General features: G+C 43.4%; 2 protein-coding genes across 3 annotated transcripts; both read left to right on the plus strand.

Annotated features, from left to right (window-relative positions):
• Nucleotides 1-1,359: 1,359 nt before the first annotated feature.
• Nucleotides 1,360-13,250, plus strand: tbc1d25 (TBC1 domain family, member 25). 2 transcript variants are annotated; one of them, XR_006826006.1, is made up of 8 exons: nucleotides 1,360-1,537; nucleotides 3,012-3,121; nucleotides 3,209-3,363; nucleotides 4,826-4,953; nucleotides 5,045-5,233; nucleotides 5,352-5,627; nucleotides 8,138-11,530; nucleotides 11,723-13,250. XR_006826006.1 is itself a non-coding variant. In XM_046056493.1 (7 exons), exons 1-7 carry the CDS (start codon nucleotides 1,493-1,495, stop codon nucleotides 9,812-9,814), a joined length of 2,580 nt encoding a protein of 859 aa, XP_045912449.1. In that variant the 5' UTR covers nucleotides 1,360-1,492; the 3' UTR covers nucleotides 9,815-13,250. The 2 variants fall into 2 exon arrangements, 1 of the variants encoding a protein (XP_045912449.1); XM_046056493.1 differs by having other exon boundaries at nucleotides 8,138-13,250.
• Nucleotides 13,251-15,001: 1,751 nt separating this feature from the next.
• On the plus strand, nucleotides 15,002-17,686 carry ndufb11 (NADH:ubiquinone oxidoreductase subunit B11). Its single transcript, XM_046057625.1, has 3 exons — nucleotides 15,002-15,213; nucleotides 16,321-16,451; nucleotides 17,476-17,686. Exons 1-3 carry the CDS (start codon nucleotides 15,040-15,042, stop codon nucleotides 17,603-17,605), a joined length of 435 nt encoding a protein of 144 aa, XP_045913581.1. The 5' UTR covers nucleotides 15,002-15,039; the 3' UTR covers nucleotides 17,606-17,686.
• The last annotated feature ends 144 nt before the right edge of the window (nucleotides 17,687-17,830 follow it).

The following is a 17,830-nucleotide window of genomic DNA, read 5'->3' on the forward strand; positions in this document are numbered from 1 at the left end:
ATTTGTACAGTGGAAAGTAACTAAGTAGCCTGCTGTACTTGGTACTCCTACTTCACCACATGTCAGATCGAAATGTTTTTTACTTTTAGTCAGATAGACATTTTATATAGAAGGTTTCAGATGGCTAGATTAAAGTACATACAACCTGTAAATTACACTTAAATGCAGTGGTCTACGTGATACGCAGGGACACGCCGTAGCCTATACCCACCGGGACAGGTCAAGGATTTCTGGATACCCACTTACCATGGTTTTGGAATGTAAGTGTGCTTGAGAAGATGTGAACCTTTTTTTGTGTCCTCACTGTTAACTTCATAATATTCTGTAATGAATGAGTTGTTAATGCTGCCAGCTGATGAAACATGTGCACCAGGGACCCTATCCTTTGTATTTATATCTATAAAACCTCTCTGACCATATTCACATGTGAGCACGAATGTAGCTGGCTGAGCTAGATGGTGATTAACAGGAGGACAGACTGTGATTCTTACTGCTGAATCATTAATATCTACAAGCATGTAGGCGTGGGGCTGACTGTGAAAGTATCAGGCATGTTTGTCTTATTATTATTATTATTATTATTACATGTAGTCACTTTGCCTTCACACAACAGCTGCGGCTGTGCTCCCTGAGAGGGAAGACTTTAGCAACACAACCCGTGCGGAGAGGGAGTGGCGCTGCGGAGGGTACAGGGCCAGGAGATCGCGGAACGACGGGACCGCTGCGGACGCTCGGTGATCCTTCACTCTGGCTGGATGAAGTCTGACGCTCTTGATGTTTCGCATGGATCCCCGATGATAGAGAAATATAGAAGTTAATGGCAATAAAGCATGCTGTCACAATTTTAGAGACCCCCCCGCTGCGGGGGTGCTGCCCTTGGCTGCCCCGCAGTTCGAACACTGCTGTCTGTCCAGCCATAGGCTAAATGTGATTAGCTGTTAAAGTCTTGTGTTGCTCATAATAAACAGACATGTTGAGAACACATAAACAGTCTGTCAGAATAGCCTACTCTCAACTACACGTAGAAGCATACTGTAGCCTATGTATTAGTGAGTATGGGGCTGGGACAGAAAACTCTCAGTAGCCTATAGCCTACTCACAACAAAAACTAGGCTACAGCTTTAATGAGTAATAATCAGTATTAGTAACCATTACATTTTACTCAGTTTTTCGACATTATCAATACCTTTAATTTAAGTACATTCAGCTGTACTTCAGTGTGTTTTTCCGTTGTAGTATTTGTACCACAGACTGATTTGTACATGAACGGAGTACCCGCTCCACCTGTTGGCGCCGCAGGGTGCAGGTGTGTCCGCTGGGTGGCGGTACCGCCGCCGTAACGCGACATATTCCATACAGCCACCGCAGAAGAAGAACACAGACCTAGAGGAGCTCGGCAACTGCTACCCGATCATGTTATCGATCAGCATGTCGGCGTAGCAGGAAAACAAAGCCCAGAACAGCCGACCCGTCCGGACACGGAGTCTCTAAGATGGCGGGCGAGGAAGAGAGGGCGGTGGTTCGAGTCCGGGTCAAGGTAGGACGGGGCAGGTAGCGGAGACTCGGTCTGCTAGCGGACTAGCATCCCGCTGTTTATTGTACTGTTAGAGACACACACACACACACACACACACACACACACACACACACACACACACACACACACACACACACACACACACTGCGCTACACGTCGACACGATGAACTGGACAGGTAGTCAGAGCGCGAGGCTTCGTCTGCTGATCAATAACTCCTCTATAACAGCTGCCCATAACTGACTTTAACTGGACATTAATCTATCAGAAGCTGTTATCAATACCCGGCGAAGCCTCGCAGGACTGAGTTGACGTCACCTGCCTGCTCAGTACATTTCGTGCGTGTGCGCGCGTGGCAGCACTGCGTGACGTCATATGTTACCTGACATAGAAGAGGTGTTTTGGGGCTTCGAGGAAACTCGCAGCTTATTTTTTTACTTTACTGCATGTTGGAAATGGTGAAACTGGGAGAAAATATTTTTTACACAATGTTTCTAATGTATGGACTGCATAATGTGTACTGTGTACTGCAGCGGTCAGTGCGCTAATATTTTCAGAAACATGTTTCTGTCGTCCAAATGAAGTCTCCTGTAATGTAAACACGTGGAATTTCTCTCAGCTCAGTTATTTTAATATAATATATATCCTCATATCTGATCTTTAATAGCATGATAATTATTTCAGCCGCACCAGGCCGCCCTGCTGTGAGCATGTTTTGACCGGGTGTTGATGGACAGTGTTGTCCCACAGTGGAAATGGAGAAACTACTCACTCAGGGAAAAACACAGTACTAGTACATCTATGCATTACTTTTCCAATGTTAGCATTTGAGTACACGCCTTCTGTACTGCACATTTTGTACAGTGCAGTATAATAGCCATTAAAACGGTTTATTAAAGACAACAGCACATGTGTATCATAAAGTAGGGCTGGTGATATGGAAAAAAACTTAATCACCATAAAAAACTTCATATCATTCAATATTGATCATTATCAGGATAAATGTCAAATCATTATTTCTTTCGGGTTTAAAGGCTGATTTTTGCTCTTGAGTGAAAGTTAATTGTGGTTTAAACTTTTCTCTCTGATCAGAACAAACACTTGATGCCAAACAGTGGATCACATCACAAATCTGAGGCAGAACATTCAGAACTTTTCTGATAAAATCTGATTTCAACAAATGTGCAGTAAAATTAAGTAAAATCTGTTTTCTGTCCCTTTTCCTCAACAAAATAAAAATCTTAATAGAAACATTAAGTGCTGATTCATTCATGATTCAAGTGAATTAAATCAAACATTTATTGAACACTTGTTATATTGTTACAGCCCTATTATAAAAAATGCCGTAAAACTGTTATTATATTATTATTGTACTGTAGTGTGCAGCAGAGACTCTGTTGTTGTTTGTCCCTCAGAATCCAGTTTCGTTTGTTTGTCAGTGATGATATTTCAGAGATTGTTGTGATGCCTTTCAGAAATGTGACGGCGTGCTTCCTGCAGAGTTTCGCTCCTTCGCAGTTGATCCTCAGATAACATCTCTGGAGGTCCTACAGCACATACTGATCAGAGCCTTCGATCTGAACGGGTAAGAGCTGATCAGAACGCCTGCATAGACGTGAAGGCGGTCAGAGTCTGTCCAAACTGCAGTCTGTGGTTTCGTCTCTCACTCTAGGAGGCGAAATTTTGGGATCAGCTACCTGTCTCGAGATCGGGGCGGCGCTGAAATGTACATGTCTTTGGTGTCTGACTGGGAACTGGATGCTGCATTTGTCAGTGCAGCCAAACCGTATCTGCAGCTGAAGATGGACATAAAACCTTCAGAGGACAGTAAGAACACGTCCAGAAAGCAACAACACATGAAAGCTTAAGGGGGAAAACATGGTCTGAATAGATGACAGAGAACATAAAGCTGGGACAGGTACCCATTGGAAGGATTTTTATATATGGGTGAAATCAGGCCTTCCTGTCACATTTAAAGAACATGCTTTAGTAGGACGTTTGGTAAGTGGTAACAGGAATCAGACTGCATGTCAGACCACTTTCCATCATAGTGTGCAATGCCAGTCAGACAGAGCAGGGGTCAGTAGGTAGTCTTCTACACTGGACTGAAACTCCAACTGCTGAGAGCTGATAGTGTTGTTCAAAGTGACACCAAGAGAGGAGGAAAGCAGTTAGGGATTCACGATTAGGCCAAAATGATAATCGCTATTATTCTATATTGAGATCATGATTAGTCATTAATTTTAGAGACATCATATTTTTATTGCACTTTCAAATTTAAATAAGACCACTGTATTGACATCCATGTTGTCTTTGCATCAAAATAAAACTGGTCCTTTAAAGTGCATCATCTCCTACAAGCAAATTATAAACAAAAGGTTTTACCTGGAGTCCACTGAGTCCGGCTGCTGCTGCTGCACCGCGGTTTTGTTCCGTCTCCTGCCCGGCTTTAACTTTCACTGCAAGCGTCCCAGACGTGTTTCAGGAGCATGTTGTTGGCTTGTTGTTAATTTGTCCTTTTTGTGCTTCTACTATGATTATGTAGGCTATGTAGTTAAATGATTTCTCTTTTTGTCTGTTTGACTGTTTATTGTTGCTTTTTGATCGGGTCTGCACAGGGTGTTTTATTTTGAAAATTGACCATATTCTCATTGCCATTCTGCGTCTGACTTCCCGCCCGGTTCAATCTGCTCTGTGCAGCTTGATGAGGCTTCTGTCAAAAATAAACTAGCTGCGTATTCTCTGCGGAGTGAAGATCCGTGACTGGTGGACTCACAAGCATTGACTAGAATGGCCAGGATCAGCTGCAGCAGCCGCGACGCAGCTGTAACACGACACAGGCGAACGCAGTAGACTCAGTAGACAGGTTACTCTTCTACTCTGGACAGTCTGGAGGGTACGTGCTCGCCTCCTTGTGGCTGTAAGTTTTGGAAGCGCTTGATTTGATATGCAGCAGGGTTTTCTATGAGCGGAGCACGCAGTCCATCGTGTTCATTTAATTGTGGGAAGCCAGAATCGTTATCGAGATCAATATTCGATTAATTGTGCAGCCCCAGAAGTAGTGGCTTGTCAGTGAGAGATGAACATAGTGACATAAAGGAAGAAAAGGAACCGCTAAGGGGTTCTGAACAGCACAGAGAGACATTTAGATTGTTGACTTAATGTCAGTAGAGAACATGTGTGAACCCTCTGCAGGTTTACATCTCTAGCAGGTTTAGAGAGGCAGGTTAAATAAAATAGACAGAGACCTAAAATGTTGTTGAGTCTACTACTGTTTGTTCCACTGCAGGTCCCGTTATGGAGGACTGGGACATCATAAGCCCCAAAGACGTGATTGGCTCTGAGCAGCTTCTCGCAGACAGGACCAGGTCTTTGGCTTCTGCAGCTCTTCCCTTCACCCAGTCTCTGCTGTCCCAGGTTCCTGCAGCTTCTTTAACCTTCCTCATGCAGCCATATCTTCTCTGAGATTCAGGCTCTTGGCTCATATTATTGTTTCACTTGTGTTCAGGTGGGCCGGACCCTGTCCAAAGTCCAGCAGGCCTTCAGTTGGTCGTACGGGGAGGAGATCAAGCCTTTCAAGCCCCCTCTGAGTGACGCCGAGTTTCACAGTTACCTCAACGGACAGGGTCAGCTGACACGACCCGAGGAACTCAGACTGCGGATCTACCATGGTGGTGTGGAGCCTTCACTGCGCAAGGTGTCGCACCTGTGTTTTATTAGCATGACATACAAACCCCGTGTTCTGCCAAACAGTGTTTGTTCAGTATTTCTGATTCTGGTTCTTCCTGAGTGTGAGGAACTTCTGCTGTTGTTAGGTCGTGTGGCGGTACCTCCTGAACGTCTACCCTGATGGACTGAGTGGACAGGAAAGGATGGACTACATGAAGAGGAAGACGAGGGAGTATGATCAGCTGAAGAGCGAGTGGACGGCCAGGGTCAGCCACGAGGACCTCGAATTTATCCGTGGAAATGTTCTTAAAGACGTCCTGAGGACGGACCGGGCTCATCCGTACTACGCAGGCTCAGAAGACAGTCCACATCTGACCGCCCTCACAGACCTGCTTACCACCTTCGCCATCACACATCCACAGGTGTGTACACAAATTTAAGGCCTTAAAAAGTCTTAAATTCGCTGAAGTTCGTTTTCTACGTCTTAAATAATTTTAAACAGGTCTTAATTTTCCAACATCCATGTAACACTACCTCTAATGCTCATTGAAACAACATGCAGTCGTGTTATTGCGGCATGTTTCTTTCAGATTGTACCACAGATATAAAACGGATTTATTCTTCAGCTGTGGGGAAGTGCAACCTTAGCGACTCTTGCCCGAAAGAAACTTGGTTCAAACCAATTGCTAGCAACGTATTTGAAGCCTACTGTCACTGCTTAATGAATGAGCGTCGCTACTAAAATTTCACACGATCATTAATGATTTTCAGCGTGGCATCATGGCCGTCTCCCTCCCCTCATTCTTCAAAGGACAAGCTAATGGGAGAGAGAGAGAGAGAGCGGAAGAAAGTTAGCGGAGAATAGATCAGCATTAAATTATCAGGTTACAGCTCTGTCCTGTACGGTACATCTTGATAGCTTAAAGGACGGTGTTGACTGCAGAGGAGCTGAGGTTATAACGTTAAATCAAATTAGGGACGCAAACTAGTCCTTTTAAGCTAATGAGGAGATTATTCTTTTGGATTTTCATGTACATATGAAATGCTTGTAATTATACAGAAGGGAGGTGGTTCTCATGTTGCCTATTATTTATGTTAATTTCTACAAATGTATAAATCAGTAAATTAACACAAAAGGCAAACATGAATAATCCTCTCTGTAATGATCCTGAGGTCATATTAACAGGGTTTTCCTGCCATTATAAGGTGGTTAGGCTCAAAAGTGCTCGGTGCTGCGCCATGAATGTAAAATCATTGTGGAGAAAACTAACCACATGACTTTTCCTAGATCTAATGTTATAATTCAAACCCAGTAGACTTATTTAGCAAGTTTAGCTTTTGGGTGTAGTTTATTCAAAATCTTCCCTAGATTTTCCTATTTAATATTCACAGATGTGGTAATAACAGTGTTCCAAAATTATGTGGAATTGCATATTTCTTTATTGGAAAACATAAAAAAATTCTTGGGGGACAACCACCAAACACCCAATACAAAAATACCATCTTAATTTTTTCATCATACCGTGAATTTTTGTAAACATCAATCAACCCTGCTTTGAATACATTTTACTCTGCAAGTAATTTTGTGACTTCTTTTTTTGATGTCGTGATGTCATGTCATAGGTCTTACATTTCATTCATAGTGGTCTTAAAAAGGTCTTAAATTTGACTAGATGAAACCTGCAGAAACCCTGGTACATGTGTTCAGTCTGAATCTGCTCAACAAAGCATCCTTTAGAAGACGTGGGTTAGCCGTGAACCGGTGCAGGCAGGTGTTCTGAAAACCAACACTGTCAGCAGTGACATGGAGCTCATTTAGGTTCCTCACAACAGTTTGTGCTCGATGGAAACAACTGGCATCATATTCCTCCTCTGAGTCTTCACTCGGTCAAACTGAACACACAGACACGTATTTTTAGATTCAGTGCAACCTTCTGAGGATATCCGACCTCCATAAATCCACTTAAAAATAAGAGTATCCGCATCAAACTAAGTGATAGCTGTCTGTACGTCCATGAGTACACGGCTAACAGGAGCTGCTAACATCTAACACAGCTGCTGTTAACAGGGACAGTTTGACTTCCTGTGAACAAATATTGGCTAAAATAATGGGGTTCAGGCTGCAGCTAAAGCTTCGTGCACTGAATCTATAGAAACATTATACATTCTAAGCGTTAACTTTAGAAGAAAATGAAGTTAAAAATAATCAAAACCCAAAGACTGATAGGGTTTCCTGGAATCACCACAGTTTTTCATGGAACCCTTATTGATGTAGACAAATGTGAAACTGACGTAGCTGAAGCTATGAGAAGTGGGTTAAATAATAGGTTTGTACATTGTTACGTGCAAATAAAAAAGACAGAAGAGAGGAGTCGCACCTGTTATTGTGTTCCACGTGGTTTCCACACCTGATTTGTTGCCATACAGTTAATTATAATAAGTTTAATTTCAATTCAGTTTCATTTATATAGCTCCCAATCATGATTCTCTCCACTGACGTCTTGGAGCAGAGAACCTGAGATCACCACAACAAGAAGTAAAGTTCCATCGAGCCAAACTGTTATAGAAATAAGGACACAGTGTGAGGAAAGATGACTCACTCTACATGATGATCAAATTACCAAAACAGACTTTGGGTAATTCATAGATTACAGATTAGTTTTTATTTGTATTAATAACAAACATACTTTTCATGGTGCTGAAACCTAACAGGTCAGCGTCACTGCAGTAGAGTTGGTTTGTGAAATTGATAAATCAGATTCTATGTGCGTGATAAACATCTTGAACTGAAAGACTTCTCTTGTTTAGTTCTTTATGTCTTTAAATTTCCCTGAAGTCTGCAAGCTAAAAGCATGTGTATATCTACATGAATTCAGTTTTTCTTTGCTCACCGGAGACTTCTGTAACTCTGTGTGGATGTGTTGTTTTTCAGATATCATACTGTCAAGGCATGAGTGATATTGCCTCCCCTATACTTGCGGTAATGGACAATGAGGCACATGCCTTCATTTGCTTTTGTGGCATCATGAAACGCCTGGAGGGGAACTTCCGGCCAGATGGGCAGCTCATGTCCGTTAAGTTCCAGCATCTGAAGCTGCTTCTGCAGTACTCGGATCCTGAGTTCTACTCTTACCTGGTGTCCCGAGGGGCCGACGACCTCTTCTTCTGTTACCGCTGGCTGCTTCTGGAGCTCAAGCGAGAGTTTGCGTTTGACGATGCTTTGAGAATGTTGGAGGTCACTTGGAGCTCACTGCCTCCGGATCCTCCTGAAACTGAAGTGGAGCTTCTGGGTCCATCACTGGAAACCAACGAAACAATGTCCTGCAGAGACGAGGACAAGGACAAGCCGGTGGAGAATTGCCTCGGAGATGATAAGGAACAGAAAGAGAAGCAGCGTAGGCGACATATGCTGAGGCCTTCGAGAGAGGAAGCAGATGTGTGCAGGAATGCTGTCGTAGAAGAAAAAGACCTCGCCGCCGGAAAGGGAAGCGAGGTCAGTGAATGTGATACTCCTCAAGTGACCACGGAAAAGGCCCCTCCGTTTGAGAGGCAAATGAGTTTTGGAGAGTTTAAATACTATACTGCCCGGAGTGAAGACAGCTTTGATATGGAGGATGCTGAGCAGCCACAGCGTTTGGTGGCTTCAAAGTCAGTAACAAGCATCCCAACACGCCAGTCCACAGTTGACAGTGAGGAGGACCCAGGAGAGGGAACGCCTCTCATAAAAAATTGTGACAATGGTTTCTCTCCAATGTCATCTCCTCCTCTTTTTCCCAGTGGCCTACCAATGTGGAAAACTGGCCCTTCTCTCTCTCCCACATCTTCAGTTTCACCCTCTAGCTGGCCAGGTGCTTCTCCAGACTCTCCTCCAAAACCCACATCCCCGTCCAGAACCAGCGGAGGAGAGGCCTTTCCAATGACTGTCCCAAAAGTATTGACCTCCTCTGCCCACGTGCTCAGCAGTACAGGGATTAACTCGCCCACGACCCCCACTTTAAAAACATCTGTCGCGTCTCCCTCCCACACTCGGTCCCTACTCTCTTCACCCATTTTGTCTTTTGGGAGAGGCCCCTCGCTGTCTGGAAGCAGGTCGTCCTTCAACAATCTCCCCTCACCAGGCAACAAATCCCCTAGCACCACAGCTAACACGCCCAGTTCTTCTAAAGCTGAGACTGCCAGCATCAAACCGTGTTCGCTACCGCCTCCTCAAGAGTTCGGCAAAGGCAACCCCTTCATGCTGTTCCTGTGCCTGTCCATCCTGCTGGAGCACCGGGACCACATCATCAAGAACAGCTTGGATTACAATGAGCTGGCCATGCACTTTGATCGCCTTGTGCGGCGCCACAACCTGAGCAGGGTGCTGCAGCGAGCCAAGGCCTTATTCGCAGACTACTTGCAGAGTGAAGTCTGGGACTCGGAAGAAGGGGACGAGGTTAGCTTGGACTCTCCAACAACAGCTACTCAACACTCCCCTTCTTCAACCATCTCTGCCCGGCCCATTTACAGCCCTTTGGCCTCGCCTCAGTCATCATCTCCAAACTCAACATACAACCTCGCAACCACCATTCCATCCCCAACAGCTCAAGTCTCCCTTTCTCCCACCTCCTGACTCCATCATGCATCATTGGCCTCCCATCGTCAGTGAACTCCTCAGTAGACTGTTTGTGGATCGTTGGAGGTGTAGAACTTTTTTGGTCAGCCTTCCACGTTGAATTGGGCAGTTAATAGTCTCCTCATTCTGTGTATGCTTGAATACATATATTCCTCATGTCTGTAGTCATCGTAGTATTTAACTTTGTCATCAACCTTTCAAGTTAAGCTCTTTCTGTTGTCTGTCCTTGAAGAGAAGGTGAAAGTGCTTCATTTCCCGTTGTGTCCTCTGAGGTTGTTGATGCATGAAATGTTAAACCCTGTGGTTCAGGCGTTTCACAGTCAGACAGATCAGCTGTCTTAGTTTTGCCAGAACCAACAAAAGTTTAGCCACTTGGTGCATTTAGCCTGTGTTGCCCTCTTTATGAACTTTGTTTACAAGCTCATGTTATGTCCAACAAGCCACAAAAGTGTCTTAAGTAAAGCACTCAAGGTTCATAAAGGATCTCTCAAAGAAACAAGACTTGTTAATTAAGACAAAGTCATCAGTTTGTCACAAAATAACCTGATGAAAACATTTGGAAACGAGACACAGCCAGCATACATACTTTCCTTCCTAACCTTCCTGACCTAGCCGGTCACCATTAACCTTAAGGGGTAAATCAACAATACATATACATAGTGGAAAGAAATGCTGCTGAGAGTGTGTTCAGACATGAATTTAAGCTGCATAGAAATAAGATGGAAGAGTGCTTAAAGATGGATTCCTGTTCATCCTTTATGAATCAACTAGAGGAAGACGTGCACTGAAATAACAGAAAGAACTGGAGTTCCTGGTGAGCTCTGAAATCAGTCCCACAAACACACCGTCGCTGTGTTTTACCTACAGCTAAAGTGCGCTTTGCCTTCTGTCTGAACAGACTTTAACGCTTGATTACACCAGCATTTATAACAACAAGGTTTTTAGCTGAAAATCAGATCATCTCAGATGAATCGCAGCGATCAGAGGATTAGCAGAGCTTTAGTGTAGAGTGGATCCTTGGTGAACTCACAAATTGGCACCAATTCAGCCTGTCTTGACAGCGCCGCCCTTTGAGGGAACAAGGAACCGGAGAGCCAAACGAGAGGAAGCTGTGTCTCGCCATCCCATTTAGTATAACCTGCTCCATCAGAGCGATGCAGTGCGGTCCGCAGTCAGTCTCTGCCTTCGATTAAGTGCGTTAGCTTATTCCACTGTGTTCTAGTGTGATGGGGCGCCAAAGCTTGAAACCTGTCCTGACCTGTTTTGGCACTAATGTTTTACAATCTGCTTCGCTTTCTGTCTGAAGACACCTTGAGAAAATGACCCTGATGATGTCAGAGTGATGTCATCAGGGCTATCTCAGCTGCAGACTGCAAATCATATAGCAGAAAGCCCTCGTCACAACATGGGGGGTGCGGCGTTTGAAAGACTTGGGCATTCACCAAGCAGGGAAGGTCTAATGAAGATACCCTATTGAATTACATTATGGGGAATGGAGGATCCAATGTTTTTGGAGCTTCACCCAGTTAATAACTTGACCATTGCTGCTTTAATCTGAACCCACAGTTCGTCATTAAATCAGTGGAGCAGATCTTTAATCCCACACATTGAAGCTATGTGGCCTAATTTTTCCTTTTTCTCTTCCAAAGTGCTGCTGCATGTGGACTTGTTGGCATGGTAGGATACCCTGAGGTGGATCTAAACAGAACCAAGGTGCAGTACATTATAGGTTCCCTTCAGACCACTGAAGGTGTATACTGTAGCCTAAATGAAGGAAAGTGTCTTTTTATTTATTCTCCCATCTCGTTGCCATGAGCTTGATGTTCTTGCCTTTTCTGCTTTCAGTAAAACTGTTTAAAGTTTAAAGTTGCTTAAATGGCCTGCTTCTGTAAACGTGTTGTAAAGGGAAAGAGGCTCAGCCAATCACAAGCGAGGACTGCTGATACCTGAGGAAGTGATGTTTTCAGTTCTTCACGAAATCGCGTCTCAGATGGGACAGTTGGTGCAGAGCAATGGGACAAAGCAGCTGATCATCTTGATCGACACCTTGTCGTCTGGCGTCACTCTAAAGGACACGTGGATGCTGTTGATCTGCACTCTGGTGATACCCTGCATGTGTTGGACTTCAACCACAGCGTACTGCAATTATTTAATGCCGTGGTGGGTCGTTGTTGCTGTTTCCCAAAGACTGTATTCTGATTTCAAAGAAACCATCAACATATTTGACTAAATGAGTCTAATCTGACACAGGTATCACACTTAGGCAGTCTTTTGCTTTGTGTGGTTGCTGCTGAGAGTCCTGGCTGTATGATCAATATCTTTCCCGCTGATCCTTAGAAAGGCGTTAGAAAGTGAATGTTCCAAATGAAGCAGACAGGTCATAAAAATGTATTTAAATGTAATGTGATGTAAGGCAGACGTCATGAAGATTTAATTTAACGACCAGTGGTCATCAGCCATCCAAAGGTTTGATCCTGTGTTGATCCAGATATGGATCAGATGCATCTGAAGTCAGCAGCACTGTGCTCACATGGAACCATGAGGTTAGTTTGTTTTCAGGATCTGAAAATGTTTCATCCTCATCTGGTAGTGATGAGGATGAAATGAATGTAGATGAAGCTCATGGCTGCAGAGAGAGCGGAAGGTCTGTCATTAAGAAATCCTGAGAGATTCACCTCCTGTCCCCCATGACCCCACCTCCTCCAGCCCGTTGTTGGAGTTTCGGACCTTGGACTTGTGTGGGAACATTTGGGGAAGTTGATCTCACTGTTTGTTTCTCATTATTGTGTACCTTTAAGACGTTCTTGGTTTGGAGTGGCCTGTGTGCTGTACATCCTCAGTAGTCTGTAAAGTAGAGCTACAACGATTAATTTTGATAATCGATTATTCGGTGTGAGTCTGATTCCAGCTTCTTAAATTTCCTGGTTTCTTTACTCCTGTGACAGTAAAGTAAACATCTTTGAGGATGTCTTCTCTGGCTTTGGGAAACACTGATTGACATTTTCTGCCACCTTTATAGACTAAACAACTAATCAATTAATTGAGAAAACAGTCGACAATAAAAATGATGGTTTTGCAGCCCTACTGCAAGCAGAACAGGAAGTGTGATGGCTCCACCTCTTTGACGGGTGCTTTGGGTTTAAGCAGAAACTCCAGTGATTCTCGTGTCTTTAGACCCTTGTTATGCTTATGAATCTTACATTTGGCTTTGCCTCCTTTTCTATATCAGTATTTAAGAGCATATTGAAGATGAACTGAAGTGACTGGACTGGCCGTGAGCTAGCAATATGTGCATTTGTAAAAAACCAAACAAAAAAAAATATTTGTTTATCTTGTTAAATTATATATGTGCACAAAAGTTAAACTTTTTAATCATACAACACAGAACAATGTTACTGATTGTATATTGGACACAAATAAATAATCAATGCAACTGAGTGAGTGAAGGATGGTTTGTTGAATTGACTACAAGGTGAATGATGCTGATAATCCTCCTTATTCACACGGGGTGAACATACCTGCAAGTAACTTTGATTGGTAGCAATATTCGTTATGTTGACCTGACACTGGACTTACTGTGACACCATAGAAGAAGAAACAACATGAATCTATCAGCAGTGAAACACTCGGGTGTGGCCCAGAGCTAATGGAGGCTAATGTTAGCTAACTGAAGATAGCTGTTGCTGTGTGCTGCTTCTACTCCTTCATTCTGGTTTTGACATGTCCTATAATCCCATAATTACCAGTTGTAGCCACGGTGGTCACAGTTCAGGCCCTCACATGCTTTCAAGAGGGTGTGAGTTCACTACGACCCGTGTAAACGTTTCAAGAACCTAAACACACTACAGTTTTTTAATTGCTAATAAGAATTGGTCCAAACTGAAGTCATGTTGTCAAAGCTCTTTCCTTCCCATTCATACTCTTACATGTGAGTGTGGGTTAGGGTTAGAGTACATGAGTAAGAGGTTGTGCTTATTGAGTCTGAAGTGTTACTGTGGAAACAACTGAGAAAAGATGGACTGCAGCACTGAAATGTCAGGAATTTGTTTTTTGTTTCAACTTTTTTTACATTTAAGTAAATTACTAAATGCAGTAATATAGGAAGGATATTAAAGCACACATCTCCCTTTCTGGTTCATTTTTACATACAGTACATTCAATAAAGTGAAAATATGTTATTCTTATTCTGTTTATGAAATACAGATTCATGTGAAAATTCATTCAAACTTGAAAGATAAGGTATAGTGTTCCTGTTTGTGCTTTTTAACTCTGTGTTTTCTCTGAGTGAGATCTGTTGACAGTGTTTGGTTGAACGAGTTGATTTTGATGATGCTATAGGAAAGGCCCCTCTTAAGACAACAACCAGAGAAATAAGTTGAAATCCAGCCATTATTTGTTGTATCTTGCCGTGGATCACATTGTCAAGGCGACCTGAGGGTCGGGAAGATCAGGGTAGCACCGACATTAAGAATCCTCCTCTGGGCACCGTGAACGTCCTCATCAGATTTTATGACAGTGAGCCAGTCTGTTAATGAGGCCCTGTGGAGTTTTTTTGTAAATAAACAAAAGTATTCAGTGTTTTTTCCCCCAGTATTGTTTACATCCATGTTTATGAGTCTTCTTCTTCTCTGTCTTTGTTGGCCTTTGCAGCCTCTCTTGGCGTGTTGCCATTACCTTAGTGTCACTGTGTATCGTGTCACCTACCAAGAGTGTCCTCGTGCATGAACGTGAGACGGGACAAACAGGAACCCACTCATAATAGAATAGCTTCACAGCTAAAAACACTGCAGCGTGATAAAAGTTTAACCTGAAAGAACACGTGACTTCTCTGTGACCTGGATGTTTACCTGGAGATTTCAGGTAGGTAACTTAGGGGCTTCTTGTAAATCTCTTCTTAAGTCTCAGTTTGTTGTATTATTGCTCTTATTGTTATATTAATTATTACAGCACAGACAATTTCAAGGTGACCCTGTTATATAACATGAGCTTGATTATGAACAAATTATTATTGTTATTGTTTTTGTTGTTATAATTATTATGTGGTAGTGCTGAGGCTCTGCAATGTCCCTGTGGGTGTAGCCGGATCCTCAGGGTGCAGTGCTGGCGACCGCCTCCAGGTGGCGGTAACGCGCCTTTTAACATCTGTGAATTGAAGAAGAAGAAGGGTTAAAAACCTTCAGTTTCCGGTTCCGGGGCAACAGTCTCCTTCACAAACAGGCGAAATGTTGACCCGACTGTCGCGTTTCGGGCCCGCTTTTCCCCGGTTACTCGCTAATCCACCGGCCCGGTTCGTCTCCCAGTCCAAGCCGAGCGGGGCCGCAGGGTCGGCCGCTGTTACAGAGCTGCACCCCGCTGCGGCACCGGCTGGACACGGTGAGGTCAGCCAGTATGTCAAGGTGAGTCCCCAGTACTGTGTGTATGTTTCTATACGCAGTACTGTGTGTATGTTTCTATACGCAGTACTGTGTGTATGTTTCTATACGCAGTACTGTGTGTATGTTTCTATACGCAGTACTGTGTGTATGTTTCTATACGTAGTACTGTGTGTATGTTTCTATACGCAGTATTGTATGTATGTATACTTTAAAATTTTCCGATACCAGTGCCAAACCCAGTACCCTTAAAATAATACCAATACCAACATAGTACTTCATTCGATACCTTGAGTAAAATGCCACCTTTTGAACCGTAGTAGTTTTTGTTGTTGTTATGGACGTCGAGCCGTGTGATCTCTTTTCTTTCCTTTTTATTGTTTGGGAGGTGTTTCTGTCTTTGAATGAGAGGAGGAGTAAAACAGTTCAGTGACCACTGTGCGTTGTTGAAATATAAGTTCAGTTTTTGATCCGCTGTTGAAAGTAAACCACGGAGTATCATTTTATTAACTTTGGATCAATAAATCTTGAAGAACTGAACTGAAAGGTCTCTGTGAGTGCTAGTCCGAGTGGAATAAGTCACTAAACTACACTAAAGAGTCTGAAGAAGCAAACAGCCGATCAGACTACATCTGAGGTTCTCTCAGGAACCGGCCTGTTGGAGTCCGACAGTCTGTCGCTGCATGGAACTCTGGACATGTGGATTAAACTGGTGTGTTCTGGGCTGCCAGTACTGGGCAGATCTACAGCTGAGTCGGGCGTTCCCGGGGTTTTATGACAGACTTTACTTTAGTCAGAGAAATGTTCCCGTTTCAGTAAACTGGTTTGAAAGATTCCTGTGTCACTGTAAAGCTGTCTGGGAGCAGACAGACCAGCTGTTGGATCTTCGGCCGTGTTTAGCCTAAAGTCTCTTTATCTTTGTTCAGGTTATTACGTCAGTCTTCTGACAACGTGTGTGTGGCTGTTATTACTGAACGTGACCTAACTACGTAATGGAATAATGTCTGATTCCTCCCAACAGAGACTGAAGTGATTCAGTTTGTTATTGCACCAGTCTGTATCAGTCAGTCATCAGTGAGTCCAGTTCTGTATCTGTTGTCTCTCTTGTTGTTCCCCTTTGTGTGCTGTCAGAATCCGGACTACCATGGCTTTTCCAGCGACCCCGTGGTGGATCAGTGGAACATGAGGGTGGGCTTCTTCTTCGGCATCTCGGTCGCTCTGGTTATCGGAGGAACGTTTATCCACTACCTGCCGGACCACGGGTGAGTCTCCATCTGAGCACAGGATAAGCTGACATAAGTCTGGTTCTGATGTAGACCTCCTGAGGAACCACCACACTCGAAGCCTGTGGGGCCACTTCAAGACAAACTTCTTTTCTCCTTATGATCAGTGATGGAGTCCGACAGGAACAGTTACTGCAGCTTTGGTTATTTCACATCCAAGACTCCATCTGAGTCTGATGTTTTCTTTGTGATTAATTATTGATTGTTTATATAAGGAAAGGGGGAAGCCCAGTCACTCTGCCCTCTTGCAGAATGAACCGAGGCAATGCACATAGATCCCAACACAACAACAGCTAACAGGCATTAACCTGTTCTCTGCTATCCAGGGATCACATGACCGTTAAGGACATAAACATATATATTGTTTGTGTGTGTGTGAATCAACCACAAACATGTACATAATAGAATATACAGTAACATTCTTAACTGGCGAATACCTGAAAACATAACATACAATATTTATAATGAAACACTGATTTTCTCTAGTAACTTGGACCAGCAAATAACTAGTGTTTTAGCATGATGTAATGGTGCAGCAGAGAGTTCCAGCTGAGTTACATTTCACCACGTGAACTGTTGGTGAATTCCAGCGATGAGCTACCAAGAATCCAACCACGCCTACACAATCCTGATGAAGAAGTTTTTCAGTGTTATATTCTTAATGGCACCTGAAGATGTGTTGCTTATTGAGTCATGAATATTTAATTATGGAGACACATACTACAAGTTTTAATGCATTCAAATCCGTTTCTGGTGGTCGTCAACAAAATAAACTCGTCTTAGTGGAAGAATGAAATGTTTATAATGTAAGTCTTCTTCTACACAGCATGATGTTCATTTAGAAAATTATTGTCCCATTTAGAGGAAAATAGACCAGAAAGCAGGGGAGGCCAGATATGGTCATGTCTGGTTCCAAAGAAACAAACCAACGGGTAAAATCACGGTGACTACGTCTACTTCTTTTATCCATTCTGTGGTTATTATTGTTTTTTGTGTGTTCCAGCATGCGGAAGTGGGCCAGGAGGGAGGCGGAGCGCCTGATCCAGCAAAGAGAGAAGGAGGGACTTCCTCTCATAGGGGAGAACTACTACGACCCCACCAAGCTGGCTCCGCCCTCAGCTGGAGAGGCGTAGTGTGCCACCGCCGCCCCCGCTGGATTCATGACTGCTGTGTTTCACTCTGAGAGAATAAACGTTCCTGTTGACCTGTGTAAATACTGAGCGTGTCTTTCTGAATCATGAATTAAAGGTAAACTCTTGCTGTTTGATACCTTTAAAAATAACTTACAGCAAGCATTCAGTGTCTCGATCCCACAGATTTAACTGTAACAAGTCCATTTTTTATCCTTCAAATCTCAT

This window comes from Micropterus dolomieu, linkage group LG08 (genome assembly GCF_021292245.1).
Source record: "Micropterus dolomieu isolate WLL.071019.BEF.003 ecotype Adirondacks linkage group LG08, ASM2129224v1, whole genome shotgun sequence".
Classification (NCBI taxonomy): domain Eukaryota; kingdom Metazoa; phylum Chordata; class Actinopteri; order Centrarchiformes; family Centrarchidae; genus Micropterus; species Micropterus dolomieu.

Bases quoted from the DNA above. Each gene is read 5' to 3' on its own strand.
- tbc1d25 (XM_046056493.1), top strand. From the start codon at position 1,493: ATGGCGGGCGAGGAAGAGAGGGCGGTGGTTCGAGTCCGGGTCAAG. The intron at 3,122-3,208 runs GTAAGAGCTGAT...CTCTCACTCTAG, and splicing joins AGAGCCTTCGATCTGAACGG to GAGGCGAAATTTTGGGATCA. The intron at 3,364-4,825 runs GTAAGAACACGT...GTTCCACTGCAG, and splicing joins CATAAAACCTTCAGAGGACA to GTCCCGTTATGGAGGACTGG.
- ndufb11 (XM_046057625.1), top strand. From the start codon at position 15,040: ATGTTGACCCGACTGTCGCGTTTCGGGCCCGCTTTTCCCCGGTTACTC. The intron at 15,214-16,320 runs GTGAGTCCCCAG...GTGTGCTGTCAG, and splicing joins AGGTCAGCCAGTATGTCAAG to AATCCGGACTACCATGGCTT. The intron at 16,452-17,475 runs GTGAGTCTCCAT...TGTGTGTTCCAG, and splicing joins CACTACCTGCCGGACCACGG to CATGCGGAAGTGGGCCAGGA.